The sequence below is a fragment of the Falco punctatus genome (genome assembly GCF_963210335.1).
Source record: "Falco punctatus genome assembly, chromosome: 1".
In the NCBI taxonomy this organism is placed as follows: domain Eukaryota; kingdom Metazoa; phylum Chordata; class Aves; order Falconiformes; family Falconidae; genus Falco; species Falco punctatus.
The window spans coordinates 86,736,949-86,755,008 of record NC_137580.1 but is presented as its reverse complement, the minus strand read 5'-3'; the positions used below and the strand labels follow the sequence as shown (position 1 = coordinate 86,755,008).

At 40.2% G+C, this 18,060-nt stretch overlaps 1 protein-coding gene across 11 annotated transcripts in view; it reads right to left on the bottom strand.

The window, feature by feature from the left end:
- ARVCF (ARVCF delta catenin family member) overlaps nt 1–18,060 on the bottom strand; it is a 290,531-nt gene that overhangs the window by 69,878 nt on the left and 202,593 nt on the right. For all 11 annotated transcript variants that reach the window (XM_080373939.1, XM_080373936.1, XM_080373935.1 and 8 more), the window contains 2 exons: nt 17,054–17,661; nt 8,338–8,837 (listed from right to left, as the gene is read on the bottom strand). In XM_080373939.1, coding sequence (XP_080230065.1) covers nt 8,338–8,837; nt 17,054–17,661 — 1,108 coding nt within the window. The remainder of the gene's footprint in view (nt 1–8,337; nt 8,838–17,053; nt 17,662–18,060) is intronic.

The window sequence follows — 18,060 nt, the reverse complement described above, 5'->3', positions numbered from 1 at the left end:
AATTTTTTACACTTTTAAGTCTAGCTATGCTTCAAGAAGTAAAAATTCATCCAGTGGCCAGCAGACAAGTATAGTGAGCAAGTCTTAAAAATGAGGATGAATTTATGGGGGATCATTGATCTTACGCTTACCCTCTGCACAGGAGAATATTTCAGCCAAGACTCCTCTATTATTTACTTCCACATTTTCCTGTCACAGGCAATATCTGTGTTCAAATCACCTGCTGCCACAAACGTATGATGCCTTGAAGAAGCTGAGAACCAAAACTTCTCTATCTTTCCATTTTTACCTCAATTATGAGACAAAGTAGACAGGAGCCAAACATCAAAACAACATTACAGAACAGCCTTACAACTGTAAAAATACCCAGTCTTAGATAAGCGATACAACTTGTCAGCAGACCTGTAGCAGTCCCCTAACAGTAATTGCTCATTAGCTTCGGTCTGAAACAGGACATTCACTTCAGAGACCATTTCTGCATTTGCTCAGCCTGGTAACAAACTTGGAAGGAGCCAAATGCACACTTTTGATATCCAAGGGAAAGCGTGAAGACTGGCAAAATTTCAGACACTGAATAGAAAAGCCAGATTCCCCAGCACACACAGGAAACCTTTTCTAAGTGGATACTGTAACAACCTGAGGCTCTCTGGGTTACTACAGCTGTGAATCTGTGCATGTGACAGTGCAAGCTGTGGATACTCACGTGTTATCTAATATAAAACACAAAAGAACAACCAAGGTAAGCCTTTTGTTTCCGTCCCTTTCAACCATTCCGTGTTTAAAACCTGTAATTGTCAAACTTTAAAAATGACTGGAAAAAGGTTTTGGATCTGTTACTGTTGTCACACAGCCTAACACACACACACACACACACACTTGCTGGAGCCTGCCAGTCAATGGAAAGCACGTAGCAGGGAGGGACGCAGCAGCGATGCAGCGTGCCGCGGAGACCTGCACAGCCACCACGGCTGCCGGGGAAGAAGTGAAGGCAGCGCTCTCATGGGAGACCTCCCTTGCACTCAGGCTTTAACTGCTGCAAGTCACAAGTGTCAAATGCCAAATGTCCTGGCTTAATATCAGAGTATTATCCATACAGGGTCATGACAGGTGCCAGGTCAGAACGGGAATTTACCTCCGTTTGAGCAGTGACTGGCACTTACAGGATAACCACAAAGGCTGATGATTAGCAGGGCCTCAGAAGCCAATTGCTATGCTGTCTCCTATTCAAAGTGATCTTCACAAAATCCAGGCATCTGTTCAGCCTTAGGAGACCATATTAGTTAATAAAAAACCACTAAGGCAGACAGCAGAATGAACACAGTAATGTTTCTTTCAGTCTTTTTCTAAAACTATACAAAAATATTGCTTTTTTGGCCTACTGCCCTTGTCATCCATTAACACCACATTGTATGAGACTTTTGTAACTTATTTTTTTTAGCTTTCCAACAAGACTGTATAGGTGAAATATGAATTAATTTTCTCTTTGTACCCATTCCAATAAATCACCCTTCACCGTTGCAAAACCCTAAACAACAGACAATAAGAAAAAAACCCAAACCAAGCAGAAAATGTTAAGTGGCCCCATTCTGTTACGGAAGAAAGCCTTTACTTCTCATAACCAACTGGCTCAAAAATACAGATCAAACAAGAAACAAAACGCAACTCAATATTTGTAATAAAGACTATGAAAAACTGATGTATAGGCTACCCTATTAATTTTATATACTTCACTAGACAGTCTTTCTTTCAGTTATTGCACACCAACTGCTTATGCATATCAAATATAAAAATAATAATTACAATTAAATCCCTAACTGGCTCAGTACTTCTAAATTCAAATACAAAATCCAAACATCCAGCACTGAATGAAATGGATACATCCCAGGAAATTACACAGGGTAATCATCTCTGGAGCAAACCTAGATCCAAACTGAGAACAGGGGGTGCAGATACCCTGCTTATGTCAGGGTTTCCTCAGAGTATCATAAATGGAGCACTTGGCACTTGCAGCCGTCAAAACTCACACTATTAGGAAAAGATGGCATCAACTGAGGAACCTCGTACAGCATTCGTGAGGATCCTGCATTTGTGTTCTCTTGAAACTGCAAAATATTGCAACTGGAAACAACACAGAGGATTAAAACCATCTGTACATGGAAGAGCTCAGTTTTAAAATCTGACTGCCCTTCAGAACTCTACTTAAATGCACATACTACTTTTACATCCGAAATGAAATTCTGCCTTTTCCCCTTTCCTGGAGGAGTGACGTAATGTGTTATCTGTCTAGTAAAACTACAAAGGCAAATTTCACTGCTTAAGAAGAATCAGGGAAACACATCATTACAAAGACAAAGATTTACTATATGATTTCTAAGATCTCTAATATTACAGGATTGTACAAAAGTTTTCTAGTGCTCAAATCTTTTGTTTGCTTTAAGACGTAGAGATTTGTGTCTAGATTTCAATACCTTCAACCCCAATGTTTAAAATAAAATCATCAGCTTTAAACTCCCTCTTTGATAGTCTCATTCACCAACAGTTCCTTCAATAGACTAAATGCAACTGGGATTAGATAGTATTCTAACTGGATTGCAACACAGAAAACAGCACTAACCTGCCAATCTACCACACACATCAGCTACACTGATGCTGATAACCCCATCCAGACCGAGAGAACTACCTGCCTCCACAAAAGGATCTCTTGTACATACTCATCCGGAATTTTTTTCGTAAGAGGTTGACTGCAATTTATGCAATAAACCATTTCAGGCCAGCATTCTGACTGTCGATCTCATTGAGTGGCTACCAGACAACAGGAACTGAATTAAACAGAATGCCTTTCCCCCATCCTCTCTGAAGAAAGAAACACAACAATTTACAAGCTTTTCAATTTGTCATCTGCCTCCCATCTTTCAAATGTTTCACAGAAAAAAACCCAAACTGCGAAGAATAAAAGACAGTCTTACCATAGGAAAAGCACACTCTTCAAATTATTCAAAAATGTCAAAACCACTTGTTTGTAATATTATCCTTGACGCTTGCACGAGGAAAACAAAAAAATTCCTCTGTTGAACAGCATTAATTGAAAGAAAATGCACCACACAACAGAAAGGTACCCTAAAATAAACAGGGATCAGGGAATCTTGTGGTTCCAAAGACAAGAGAAAAAAATTCAGATTCAAGATTGACTTAATGGGGAAAATATACCACAAGAAAGGATACAGAAAATAAACAGTGAAATACATTTTTCTTATTCAAAATTATGAAACAAAAAGGTTGAAATCCCAGCACTGTTTCAGCTGTTGAGAAAGCAAATTCCATAGCAAAGACATCACTAGTGACAGCCACAGAAAAAAACAGAAGTGAACAAATTCAGATCAGACTGTAGGTTTTAGCAGTATGAAGTATGAGTAAAAAACCCATCCCTGTAAATTTTACATCCGTCTTTAAAAATCATTCTCTATTAGCATAACACACTAGTGATCCAACAAGCTAGAAACACTGTTTTTAAAACCTTAGGTTTAATCAAGTCAAATGAATAGCACTCAAGAGAAATCAAGTCACCAACACATCAGAAGGGAAATGAAGTTATCTGAATTTTCAGTGCTCTTTCACTACAAGTATTGGCCTTTTCAAGCACAGATTGCATGAATTTTAGGACTAGAGAAAGACAATGAACTATTGCTTTTCAGAAGATGATCGCTGTCAGGATCAATCTTTATTCATAAATACTATTTGTAATATATACTTCTAACTACAACCATTACCTCTACTCTTTCAGCATCTTAAGCAGGGAGCATAGTTACAAGTTTTTATTTCAAAAGTACTGATTGTTGTAAAAATACATTAAAAATCACTGTAAGCTATAAACATAGCTATGTTTTATGTAATGCTAAGACCGAGTAGGGCCAAAATCATTATTTCCTAAATCTCCACCTTCTCGGAGCTGTGGGAAGATTTCTAAAGAAATTGTGGCAGAACACAGACATGCTGTTATCTTCTCCAATCCAAGGGAAATCTCTTCCTGCTGTGCACACTTACTTGCAAAAATCCAATGTCACCAAGAAATTAGAAGAAGCTTTTTAATTCTTTATCTATGGTCCATACCAAGTAATTTATCATTTGGAAAAGTAAAACACGCTGCATTATAATCACTGAGGATGACCTGTCAGTCCTGTATAGATTTTTTCCACAGACTCATTTCTATCATTTAAAGTCCTGAAGATGGAAGCTGGGCTTCTTCAAGTTAGGTTGTGGTCAAGTTGAGAACCTCATATGAACTACTGTTTCACAGAATACACCATGAAAAGGGACCTTCTTCTGACAAGCCTTCTAACAGAAAATGGAGGGAGGAAGCTCACAAAGTTCAAGGCAGCATGGTACTTCAATGAGAAGTTGGTGTCTGATCAGCCAACAGGATCTTAGGATACATAAATCCCATGAGATTTGAATTCTGAGCAAGCTGATCAATCTGCAAGTTTCTGTTATAGTATTAGATCAAAATATTTCCTCTGCAGAGCATTCTGAAGGTCAGTCATTTTTCAATTAAAACCAGTTCGGCAACATACAGTAACAGAAAAATCACATTCTGCATGACTTAAAATCAGTGCAATGTTATTAAACAACAAAATTACTTGCAATATTCTCCCAAAGACCAAAATTATTCATTAAAGCTAACAACTTCTGATTGCTTTTTCAAATAATGTAACGGAATTTTGGTCTTGCATATCTGATGGGAACATTTCCTCCACAAAAAAACATTATCGCTCAAGATAAAACTTTTGCAGCTTTCCCAATCAGAATAGATTTAATTCCTTACCACCTTAATCCTCATTTCTCTCAATTCCTCAAGAAAATGATCCACTGAAAGTTCAGCAATAAAGTTTCAAGAAAAGAGATGCAAGAAGAATGTTGTGGAATATTTCTCATCACAACTCTACTCATGATTTATTTACGGGTTCTCTAACAGTTAAATCAGGCTTTTCTCAGTGCAGTAGATGGGAGGTATTTTGTAACCCCACACTTAAAAAAGAACAAAAAGTGAGATCTGTGGTATTTAATGAACGTATCTTGAGTTTTAAAGGTGGTTTTTGTTGTTGTTGTTTTTTTACACACCTCACATCTGTCTTAACTGGAGGGACATCATGTTTTCATGACATTTGCAGATATATCAAGAATGTCCGGTAAAACAGAGATGGCATTAACCTAGAGAAGATTTTCAAATTCTGCTATAACCAGTGCTATCTGAAAGAAAAAAGCTGCAGACTTGCTTAATCTGGCAGCAGTGTTTTATCAGTATGCTCAGCCTGCTTCCAAAATTGCATGTCAACACGTTTAACTAACCTGTGCTCTTCAAAACCCGTATTCTGGGGAGCAGTCAAGTGAACACACTTCTGACACATCAAGTCTCACCGATTCAGTGCTGTGTGAAACACATACGATTCGCCCCTCATGCTCCCTTGCTACTGCGTCTACCTCTTCGGCATTTTTAACATATCGGTGTGGCTTTTTTCCCACTCCATTAACCCCCTGACCAGACCCCAGCTGGCTGGCCTGATTCATACTGTTCTGGACAGCTGTGGCTGCTGCATCAGATCACCAAGTAAATAAAGAGACCACAAAGCTGTACTACAGCCAAGGACTGACTCCCAAATTAGATGAGGATGATGCTCTCTTTTGCCAGAAAGCACCCTCTCCAGCTGCAGATAATGAGTCTTACTGTATGCTCCCATGTACCTGCTGCCCTGCAGGCTGCTAGTGTCCCACACCCAGAGAAGCAAAACTTCAAGACTTGGAGTGCTTTTGAATTCAGACATCTGAATTATTCAAATTTCTTTAAAATACTGAAGTCCCTTTAGAAAGCAGGATAATTATTCATCCACATCTGAGTTGTCCAGCTGATGATTACTATTCAGCTTTTGAAAAGCAGCCAGTGTTGAGTTAAAGAAATGTTAAACCACAGAAAAGTCCATGTGTCATACCAAATTTGAATTTGCAGCCTGTTGAAAGCAAGCAACTTTGCATGCTGTTGTTGCCTTTTCTCCACCCCCCCCCCCTTTGTTTTTTTTTGCATTGTTGCAGAAGCCCCCAGAGATTTCACTTCAGACAGACTAAAAAAATTCCATGGCAAAGGCAGACTTCGGTTTATCATTAGAGAAAAGTACCTGGACAGGAAGCCAAGATTTCTACCATGAGAGCATCAGAACTATGAACTGAATTTTTGAGGCTACAAAACAGTCCTTTTGTGGCAGCCCTTTGAACGCTTGGAGCTTGAACGCTCCCTTTGCACTTCAAGTTGGCTCTTGTTTCTTTCTGCTGACTTTCGGAGATCATTTTTCAAATGGACAATTCCACATTATCAGCCGAGGCTTTGAACGCTGACTGCAAGTCCACCAGCATCAGTCACAGGGGCATTGCTGGAATACTCTTGTCTTCTATATTGATGCTTGAATGTCTCACACCGGATCTGGTGATATCATTTTAGAAGTGGAATGAGATTATTCCTGGTTAGGTGCAGATTAAATGCACATCTTCTGTTACTGGGCATCTGTTTAGATTAATGCCCTCAGTATTCCTGGTGTTTCTCAGTAAGGGGAAATAAAGAGCTTTAAATAGCAAAACCCAAAGTGGAATAAAAATACTACATTTAATTAGCAGCAGCTACTGTCAAATAGAATGCATTTGAACTGTAAAACTAATTAATCAACAGGAAATCAAAGCAATCGCCATTTAGAGTGAAAAGGGAAAACATCCAGTTTGTTTTTGCCATTTCAAAAGTGACTGATTACCACTTAGCATTATAATAATATTCCTTCACAGTAAATTATAGACTGGCTTCTCCTTCCTTGAATCTAAAGAAATAAATTTATTCCTTTTCAGCACTCCAGAAATGAGTTTTGAGTAAACTGGAACAGTAGACAAATATATTCTTTATTTAAAAAAAAATAAAAATTAAGTCAGCCATCCTACTAAATGAGTGCAACAAATGGAATATAAATACTACCTACAGAGTTTCCATCTGAAGAGACAAAGCACAGAGAGCAATGAAAGCTCAACCAACACACGCTACTTAGAGGATCTCTGACAAAACAGCCAGCTGTCCTTTACCAGCTCGCTGGAAAAGGACTGGAAAAATACCCTGCTAGTTTCTACACTGTATATTTAGACCTCGTTTGCTAAATATCCTATAATGGCCGGGGTTCTTACAGCTGGAACACCCAGGTCACTGTTCATCTCAGAGAATCATGATTACCAGTAAAAACTTGGAGAGCTGCTGTAATTCTAAAATTGCCTCAAACAAATTATGATGTTTGCTTCTAATGGCTTAATCCATGTTTGCAGTAGGGTCTGCCTGGAGAATCCAACACTGATAAGGTAGCTAAACAGTTTCAGCCTTGGACACATCTTTGTACTCACAAAACTTTCTGAAAAATTCTGTTCTGGCATGGAAATTCATTGCAACTGCCCTGGTCTCCATTCAAACATCCCCTGCTGCTTCTGAGAAGGGAATGGGAAATCCATTTCACTCCTCATGAGTTATGGGAGACTGAAGAACAATATATTTCTTCTTAGTTTAAGGACTGACTTACTTTTCCACCCTTTTCCACTTAATGGCTGAACTTTGAAACTTGGCATATACTTTATTACTCTTTTTGGAAGATGTCCAAGACTAAGTTCAAATAAAAAACAGGTTGAATAACGGAGTTATAAGTGATTGAAAACTCCCTGCAAAGTGTGCACGAACTCAGTAATTTTGAAATGTAATTCTCCCTTTTCTGATTATTGCAACAAGAAACCCCATGTCCAGAGCATCTCACCTGTAGACTCTACACTCCTTAAAATTTGAGTTTTCCAGGCTGGCACAGACACAGAGCCTGAGGAGACCTGCTGTTCTATCAATAAGGAGTGGGAACATGCAGCAGGATTGTTTTATAAGAGATTAACAAGGAAAGTTTGAGATTAGCATATCTTACCTCATGATTGTAACATGCTGAGGGCAAGCACACTACAAATTACCTGTCAGTGAAGTTGCTATAACTCATTTCAGCTTCAGTAACTCAACCACATGTAGTTGCATGCTACATCCAAGAAGCACCATCCATCTCTCCGCAGCCAGGGAAATCCGAGTGTGCAACATACTCAGCCAATCTTGATTTCCTCCTGACGGGCATGTTTGCCTTAGGCTTTCTCACACCACAAACACGGTGCAGCTAAAGAAACAGCTGCAGCCAGTGATCTAAATTCTCCTTCGATGCTTTAACCTTCAGAAATTGTTGTTCCTAAAGCTGAGAGGACTCCTCTACAGAATAATTCATTAAAGAAACCACAGACACTGACCTGTAATTAGCTCTCTGACTTCCATGTCATTTGTTTTTCTTAACAGTCTGATCAATGCGGGGATCCCATCACAGTTCTTTATAGCCACCTTGTTTTCATTATCCTTCCCATAGGAGATGTTTCTGAGAGCCCCACAGGCTTTACGATGCACCTCCGGCTTCGGATGATCAAGCAGGCCCACCAAGATGGGTATCCCTTTCAGGTGCCTCACGTCCTTTTTGATTTTATCATTCTCATAGCACAAGTGCTGCAAGTAGGCTGCGGCGTTAGACTTGACTGGATCAATAGGGTGGCTGAGCATGGCAATTACTTCAGGGAGGTCAGGGTCCCTCCACCTGGGGTCTTTACGAATGCTGTCAATAGAGGGGGAGCGCTTCCCCAAACGGTCAATACTAGCCATGCTTCCTCTCTCTGGCTGTGCCAGCGGTGCTGCGTAGCCACCATGAAGGTAAGGTATCCTCTCTTCAACCACCTCCGTCTCGATGGGGTCATCGTAGCCCCTGTAAGAAGCAACAGTCCCAAGAGAAAGAAAGGGGGAGGGGGGGGGAAAAAAGCACATTTAAACACTCTGTACCTCTGAGTCAGTATGGAGATTCCAGCTATGAGCAAACCTTTTAAATCCCAAACATCATTAGGGGTAGCGTATTTACACTTTCAAATAATTTGTTTGTAGTAATTTGAAAATTAACCATAGCTGAGTACCCAGCAGTGATGGGGCTACAGCACAGTTTTGTTTGGCTAGCGATGAAGCGATGACAGAACTGCAAGTCAAACAGATTGCTTTCATTTTGGTCACTTAGCAAAACAATTATGATAGGAATTTAGCAGGAAACACTGAACTTCATTAATACCACTACTTCTGCAACAAACCCAAACTCTAATTAAAGGCATTCAAGGCCTGGACAGAGATGACAGACACTTTTCAGCAAGTCTTGAGAAGTTCCACTACATTTCCACATTGATGCTCATACAAGTATACTGCATACAAAACAATGTCAAAGATGATGGAAAACCTAAGTCCTGAACCCAAGCATGTAATAAAAGTCTTATATTGTACAGAATCATTTGGAATGCAGATTAGAGGCTGACGGTCAAGAGACCTGGGTCCAACTTTTAACACCAGAGTAGTTTGCTGGACATCCAAAATAGGTGCCATACTCTGAGCTTTCCTTCGCAGATCAGCAATTAACCTGGAGGTTAGACACTCTTAAGATCATTTACACCATGAGAATGAATGCCATTCATCTCCTTGTGCCATAACCCACTGTGTGTAACTGAGGTAAGGTCAGTCACAACTGGCTAACACACCTATTTAGATATTACTGCGCTAGTTCACAGAAAAGGCAAAGTTACAATCAACAGTTAAAAATTCTAACGCAGTACATTCTTACATTACAAATGTCCATATTCTTTAAAAAAAAAAAATCACAAATTTGACAAATACTTCTTTTTCTTTAACAACCACCACTGCAACTATAACCTCTATCCTCCAGAAAAAAAGCTAAACCACCCAAAATACCACACCACCATCTCCAACTAGCTGCATTTTGTAAGGAAAAGCACTTGAAACTTCAGAATTTGTTTAGAGATTCACTGATCTACTTCATCCCTTATTCAAAGTGACACCTTTCATCCTCTAGAACATGCATAGCTCGTGGGGGGGAGCTTCAGTGCATATGCGGTGCACCCACCTGGGAGGTAACACTGAAGTCCTTAGGAGAACTACAAATGGAAATCCAAAGCTTGCACACAGTGATCCGCTGGTCACAAGTTTTTCTGTTTTATATGCAAATAAGCCCACAGGGCAATAAAGTGACTTGCACCTAACAGTTACTAACTCCCACAAACACTTTCCACTTCACAATCTATCCTCTCTCAGGCTTTGCCCTGAAGGCTCACACCAACTCGCTAACTTGGTTGAGAAGGATGAAGAGCTGTGACACACTTGGGAGCTGAATCAAAATTCCCATTAATCCCATTGTTTTAAACCTCAAGTCCAGAAGGTTCTTCTTTTTCATCCTCCCTTCCCTCTAATACTACTCTTAATAGATGTTAACATAAACTGACTTCTTTTAAATGTATATTTTTGAACAGCAGCAGGTTTTTGCCTTACTGTTTTCTCCTGTTCCGATTAGCTACTATCTCAGTAGAGCAAGTAGCTTAAATTGCTAAGAAATGGTTCTTGAAAACTTTCAAGCACTGACTGACGTTACTGAACAATTTCTGATGTCATGCTGAAGTACAGACCATTAGAACTCAGAAAGAAAACGGAGTTGCTGTTACCCTAAAGGGACTACTAATTAAACTAGACTCTGGAGAGAAGAGCAATCGGAGGTGGAGACTGAACTTAGTCTCGTACAATTAACGCTTTTAACATTAAAAATGCCTCTACTGACTTTAAGTTGCTTTAATTGCTGTTCTAAACCATAAACTGAATGAAAGGATGAAAATGGGCCAGTATCCAAAACTCAGAATGAGCCTGAAGAAATCCTTTTATCGATGCAGTTATTTGTGCATGTATAATTCATTACTTCCTCTACACAGTAATTTACAGTGTCTGGACAGCCGTTGGACTTTCTGTTACAAAACAAAGCTGTTTCCATCATTCCAAGAAGAAAGTAACAACACTGAAAAGGTTTACTTTTGTGCATATACACAGGGCAGAAGTAATAACAGACCTCCTCGACTATTCCTTGGACAAAATTCTGGTTTTCCATATGTAAATTTGGGACAACCAGCATTAAAACTATAATAAAAACTCATTTCTCAAACTCATCTTCCTCATGCTAAATTCTTATTGACTGCATAAACGAAAAATGGCAGAAGATTAATTTTAATAATTACCCTCTGCACAGCTGTTGCTTGCTTGACTTGGTAACTCACAGTTCAGCACGCCTGGGTCCTATGAGCTGCCCACAAGATAACTGTACGCCACCTCAATTACACCTGCACGATTCAGTTTCTCCTTCTCATCTATGCAAATACACAAAGATAACTGTTGTCTCGGGATGCTGTTTGTTCGCATTATTTCCACGAAACCACACAGATGGGCCCACCTTCCTCATGCTGTATTCCTCTCCCCTGTGCCACAGAAAGCTCCTTGATTTCATTACATTTGCCCAAAATAAAACTTCAGACTTAAAGACTTTAAACTGCAACACAGAGCACCACTTAACTCTTGTACCAACAACACTATTTTTTTAATTATCAATCACTATTTATTTAATACAAGCATGAATACCTGATTTTCTTTAGTCAGTCATTAAAGAAAAAAGTTTGCATCCCAATTTGCTACTTATTCTTACAAAGATTTTTTTTAAAAAGAGCTTTTTCTTCATTGTTCAGACACAAAGCTACTGATGCACCAAAGACAGCCAACAGGCTTTGATGATCCCTCTGATGAAATCCCATCCCCACAGCAGAAGCAAAGCATCCTCAAAGTAACAGACCCTGAATTGTAAGTGACTTAACAACTGTTGGCATTTTCGTACAGTCCCATTCTCACATGAACCACTCACAACTTTGTTCCTGCCAATCTCAACCTGATTCTGCTGGACTGTCTCCTGAGTGAAAAAAATATGACTGTACCTCGAACGTCACCATTTTAGTACACAAAACCTTAGTGAAAAAATATGACTGCATGTGTAACATGACTATTTTAGTACACAAAGAGAGCCACTTTGAAACAAGACAGTGTCTCTCAAGTATCTGTTGACAAAGGATGAACACAAGAAAACCTATTGCTGAAATAAGCCTATGCAGGCCAGATCTAACACTCCTCTGCAGGATGAAACAGTGTCAAGTACCACTGGTTAATGCACCAGGAAGAAAACCTGATGACTTTACCTGGCAGCAAAGACAACATCTGGACACTCAACCCTTCAAGATCCTGAATAATCCACAAACTCTGAGATCCTGGTCTGAACTTGAGCTGAACAAGAAAACTCAGCAAAGGCAAGTATCACACCAATTCAGATTCACATGACTAAACACAGTGATCAAGTTGGGAGAAAGAAAAGAAAAAAAATCAGAAAAAAACTCCCACCCAAGCAACCCATGCTGTAATTAAAGGAAAAGAACCCTGAAATATTTTACAAGAGAAGCTCTAAGTATCAGCTCTGCCATTGCTTAACAGCATTGAAGGGAAACAGTATACCAAACAGCTCACCTGCAAAGGAGCAAAATAACACATCAGAAGCATCACGCAGAACTACCACAGCCTCCGACCAGGGCAGACGGAGATGCCCACCTTCTATGCCAGTGAGGATGGTCTGGCCCAGCTCAGGTCCCACCTCCTCTCCTTTAGCAGGGGCTTGGGGGCCAGGGAAGTGCAGGCTGGGCAAAGAGTGAAGAAGTAAAAAGCAAGTACCTACCAGGAAGCTAAACACACCCAGTTTCTGAAGACAAATTAGTAAGACACAAAGAGAATAAAAATATCATCTTTCTGAGTGGGACTGGTGGGGGTCAAATGCAAATTTTCACTTTCACCCCACCAGAGCAGCTATGTTGGAAAGCAAAGCCACTTGACACAGAAGGACTAATTGAGAGCTTCAGCAGACAGAGTCCTCTGTGCTCAGGAGGCCAAGAGCTCTTCCCTCTTGGGACTGAGGAGATCTGGTGGTATGCCAGAGTTGCTGAATAGAAGCATCTTGCCTTCCATCTGTTCGTAGCAAGGCAGCTCAGTTTTTAGGATGCCGTGGGTCTTGCTAATCACCTGTCTCAGGGAGTTGATCAAAACACATTCTAGCATAGATTAAAAACTGGGCTTGTGGATTTATCATTTTCCCTGTGGTTCAACACAGGTGTATTTGAGTATACAGGTGAAGGATTCACACACTTAATCCTCAACGATGTATACAACTGCTACATTCGTAACAGTTTGAAGCTGCTGTCTGCTTCGGATAAAAGACCAGAAAGGCTTGGGATTTCAGTAGGAAACTGCATGCCAAACACTGAATACTAAATCTAAAGACTCTGCGGAACGTGGTCCGACTTTTGCCAGCTTCTCTTCCCTGACCGGAACACACAGAGGAAGATTCAGAACTGGACTGACTCATCGGGACTACACTTACAGTTGGTCATTAAACCAAAGTGACCAGTCTACAGCGACAGACACAGCTATCTCCCCAGCCTTAGAGACGCCTGCATGGGTGCTGCTGCAAGACCATGCTTGAAATAGGTCCTTAGGCCAGAAGCGCTGACTGAAAGCTTATCTACAAATATAAACCTTCATAGTCTAGACTGAAAAAAGACACCAAAAGTAGAATGTGACTAGCAGGTATGTGATACCAATATTCTCACACTGTCTATACGTAATAGAAGCAAGAGAGATACCCAGCGTTAGTTATTTAATCTAAAATCTGGCTCACTTCCTGGTAATGATAGTTTGGACCATGAAGTGACCACCAAATACAGTCTTAGTCTCTTAGATGAGGCTTCTGCCACAGAAAATTTAAAAGCAGAAAGCTGTTTTGTTGTTGATTTAGTCAACATTAAAAATTCTTATCTTGTCTAGTCTGGAACAGTAACACAGGCAATAACTGCTCCAGACTTTTTAGGGAAAAAAGTCCCACAAATGTTAGTACAAGTGCAAACTGCAGTGATCCACTCTGGAAAGAAATTACCACAGAGGCAAGAAATGAGAAGCTGAACAGAAGATAATTAAAAAAATATATAAAAAAATCAATTATGACTTGCCATTTTTTCCTGCTCATTTGTGTTAACATCAATTTAACAATTAAAAAAATATTCAAATAATAGTAGGGATGCTTTTTGTGAATGACAGATACTCAGTACTTGCTGCTTTTCTTTCGAAAAGGACTGTATATAAAACGCCTAGCAACATGGTAAGACTACATATTTTTAAAGACTATAGTAAAGAACCTCCTAATTTAATAAAGGCAACCTACCAAATGAAGAAAAAAGGGGCATAAAACCAATTAAAGATGTGTAAGTATCTTCCCAAGTGAATTTGAGTAAAATTAGATCAGTATTATACCCCCTAAATGCCTTTCTCTCACCCTAATTTATTATGCAATCTGACTTAAACCAAACCAGAGCACACGCTGAGGAAAAGAACATTAAGCACCAGGTATCTTCTTGCAAAAAATAATCTCTCTTACATCAGAGACTCTGTATGAAAGAAAACAAGAAACAATCCCAACCACAAGCACTGAAGAGCCAACAGAGGGAATATTTGCCTTTGTACACTTGTCTGGATTCGTAATGTTTGAGGAGGCACATTTTCCCCCAGTTTAAACTGAAATATAAGTAGCTTAAAATTAGACTGGTGATGACAAAAGGAAAGCACAATAGCTATTTATCTCGGTGATCAAATGGAGCAGTGAAGGGATGGAAAGAACAATCTGTACTTGCAATCCCCTTGCCTACGATCTCCTCCAGACATAGCTGGGTTGCCTCCTTGTCACACAGGGGGTGAGACTCACTAGGAGAGATGCAGATGAGAAACCTCCATTTAGTCCCCTCAGACAGAACAGCATCAAGAAGAGGAAGTGACAGGAAGGATCCTTATTTTATCTTTAGACTGTTACCAAATGAGGACAGCACTTACTGGAAAGAAAATGAGAGAATAATTTCAGTTTCCACAGCAAGTCAGCCAACAGAAGATTTCTGTTTGTGACACAACGAAGATATCCAAGCTGAAAGTCGGTGGGATGCAGAAAAGCTTCTAACAGTGTTAAAGTGACACCAATTTATCACATTCATCTAATCATTTTCAAAAGCAAAAACTTACTTTAAAAAGCTTAGAGAGAAATACCAGGTAGTAATTACCCTCATCTAGTACAAAGCACTATTTGTAGTCTTTATTTTCTTGCAGATCAGTAGCATATCAGAAAGGCAGGTTTATTGAATTGTTCAAGTATTTCTTTGAAACGTCAAAAAGTAAGTACTTATGAAGGGCCCTCACAATCTTCTCATGTTCTCACCAGATAAAGTTTGCTACCACAGTCAGGCTAATTACTCGTCAAAGCCTCTTGATCATATTAAATACAGAAAAAAACCTCACAACAAAAGAAATGTAAAACAAAAATTGTGAATTGATCCTATCCAAACTGCAAGGAACAATAAATCAAAGGGATGCTTAAAAATTTTTTTTAGAAAATGCAAATAGGTATGTTCTAAGAATACATTTAATTGTTCATTGTGCACACAGTTTGAAAAATGTTAATAAAAATTTAAAAGCATTGCTGCCTGGCTGTTTTTAACAAGAACTGTAAACTTGCTTGGTTCAAGCTTGGTGGATTGATCACTATTTTGGCACCCACCAGCTGCGCGTATTCCTTTCAGCCCTATGAAATGTTCATGTGGTCCACCAGGTGGTAAGCTTGCAAAATCAAAGAGGTCCCAGTGACCTAAAGGGGGTTCTGGGAAATATGCCTTGATACCTTTTCTATTTCTTTTCTTTTTAATTTTTTTATTTTAATATAAATGACAGTTTGCAGGTGCTTGATTCCATTTAGCTTTCAAATGAACTTCCAGAAATGTGAAGGAAGATAGAGCTACGCAAGTATGAATGAAACCATGAATGACACAACATCTCCGAGTAGGAGTGCTCCAAGACAAGAGCGTGAAAAGGCCTACCCAAATCCCACCACCAACTACTGCTGATGAAGTGATACCTTTGGTCGCAAGTATCAAGTCTAAAGGCATCTACACACACAGAGGCAGGTGGGTTCCAAACTCCCTTTACAGCTCTGTAAGCTGCTCTAAATTAGAAGGAAAATCATGAGAACTAAATCCGTAACAAACATGAATTCATGAGGATATGACTTCATGCAGGTACATGCAGAAGCCTGTACGGTGCTCAGAAAACAAAGTATACAAGTTTTTCAGGTTCAGTCAGAGGACTTTCAGCTGAGTAACAAGACTCTCTTCCCAAGCTTTTTTCGCCCCCCCAAATGCGAGAGCTGATAGCTGTGAGCCCAGCATAAACAACTAATATCAGAAAATATAACATAAACCAGAACATCCCTTAGAAAGAGGACTGACCCAGAAGTAATTTGTGACTGGTCACGTCAGTTACATTAAGTGCTACAGAGATGCTCTTATCTCCCCTTTATACAGGCACAGGACAAAGTACTGTCTGGTTTTACAGAAGGTTGAGGTACTTCAGTGAGGTTCAGCACAACCTGCGCTGAGGGTGTGTGGTTAGCACAGGAGCAGGAGCTGAGGCTGTCAAAACACCTCACAAGACAGCTTTTATATAGCAAGGCATCCCTTCACCACCAGCTATCAGCTCGCCTGCAACCCCAACCAGCTGTTCAAGGTTTGTTTGGCAGATGTGTGCATAACCAGACCTGTCAGAAGTCTCACAAATTACAAATTCCTCTTTTCACCTTGCTAGTGTGGGGAGGCTCTGGGACAACACAATGCAGTCACAACTCTTTTTTTTTTTTTTTTTTAGGAAGAGGAAAAAAGTCACTTAGCCTTCTTCTACAAGATCATCTCTTTCTTTCTGAATTCAACCTAAACCAAGCAGCCCAAAAACATAGTGAAAAGGGTTCCTGAGCACTGCCCTTAGTCCCCTCTTCATTTCATGTGTGTTTTGCAGTCATTTACAGGCCAATGAAATGATGGGTTCTACCTGTTTTTAAAGTAATTCCAAAACTTACCAGACCATTAGAAGTTCAAACGTACACATTCAAATAAACAAAAGAGCTGCAAGTTAGCGCTGTAAAAGACAAATGGCTTTTACCTTCCTTTGTGAGGTCTTCCTCTCTCTGGCACACCTGCCGATGTCCTCCGGTTCACAGTGGAGTAATCAGGATCCAGTTCATATCCTTCATCATCTACTCCAAGGCTGCGGTTATCATCTTCCAGTCCATAGGGCTCTGGCTGGAAGCGTTCTGGCTGGGAGCGGTTCAGGTCAACGTTGCTGCCCACTGGCACCTGAGGCTGGGCAACAGGACCGTAGTTATCCCTTCTGCTTGGCAAAGTGAAGCTACCATCATCTGGCCTGTAACTGTTTCCTGGTACGTAGGCATAGCGGGGACGGTAGTTGACACCACGAGACAAGCTGCCATAGTTATCAGACAGATCTCCATAACCATCATGACTGATGTAAGGGCGATACTGGCCCTCGTGGCTTTCAGGGTAAGAATCGTTGTAGCTGTTGTAAGATCTGGTTAACGTGGATGATGCCTGTGGTGTGATGTACCGCTCCCCATTCTTCATGTACCTTCTGTCTATGGAATCTGTGTAGCTGCCCATGGGAGACGAGCCATCCATGGACGGCAGGCCATCAGGCCCAAGCGGCACCTGACGCACCGTTCTGGTGGTGACTGTTTTAACCATTTTGGTAACCTGTGAAGAAGTAGTGAACAAATATGTTAGCTTTCTCCTTTCTGCACAATGGGATGAGACATCAGGGAGCTAGAACAGCAACGTTTGGAGAGCATCACAAAGCACACTACAGAGACATGCCTGTTGAACGGAAGCACCGGTATACTCCTGAGCTCACCTACTGAGTTTAGGATTGAATAGTGGGGATACATTTCTACAAAAGGCTGAAAAGACAGGTTATAGAGTCAGAGTTAAGCACATTCTGGGGCTTCTGCTACCAAGTCAAAACCACTGTAGCTATGTAACAGTGTGTGGAAGCAGTCCAAAGTCATCACAGTTCAAATTTGCCCAAAATGCTTTCAGGAGGCATCTTTCCAAAGGCAGACTTTATGATGTTGAGGAACCACAGCCTGTCCTCCC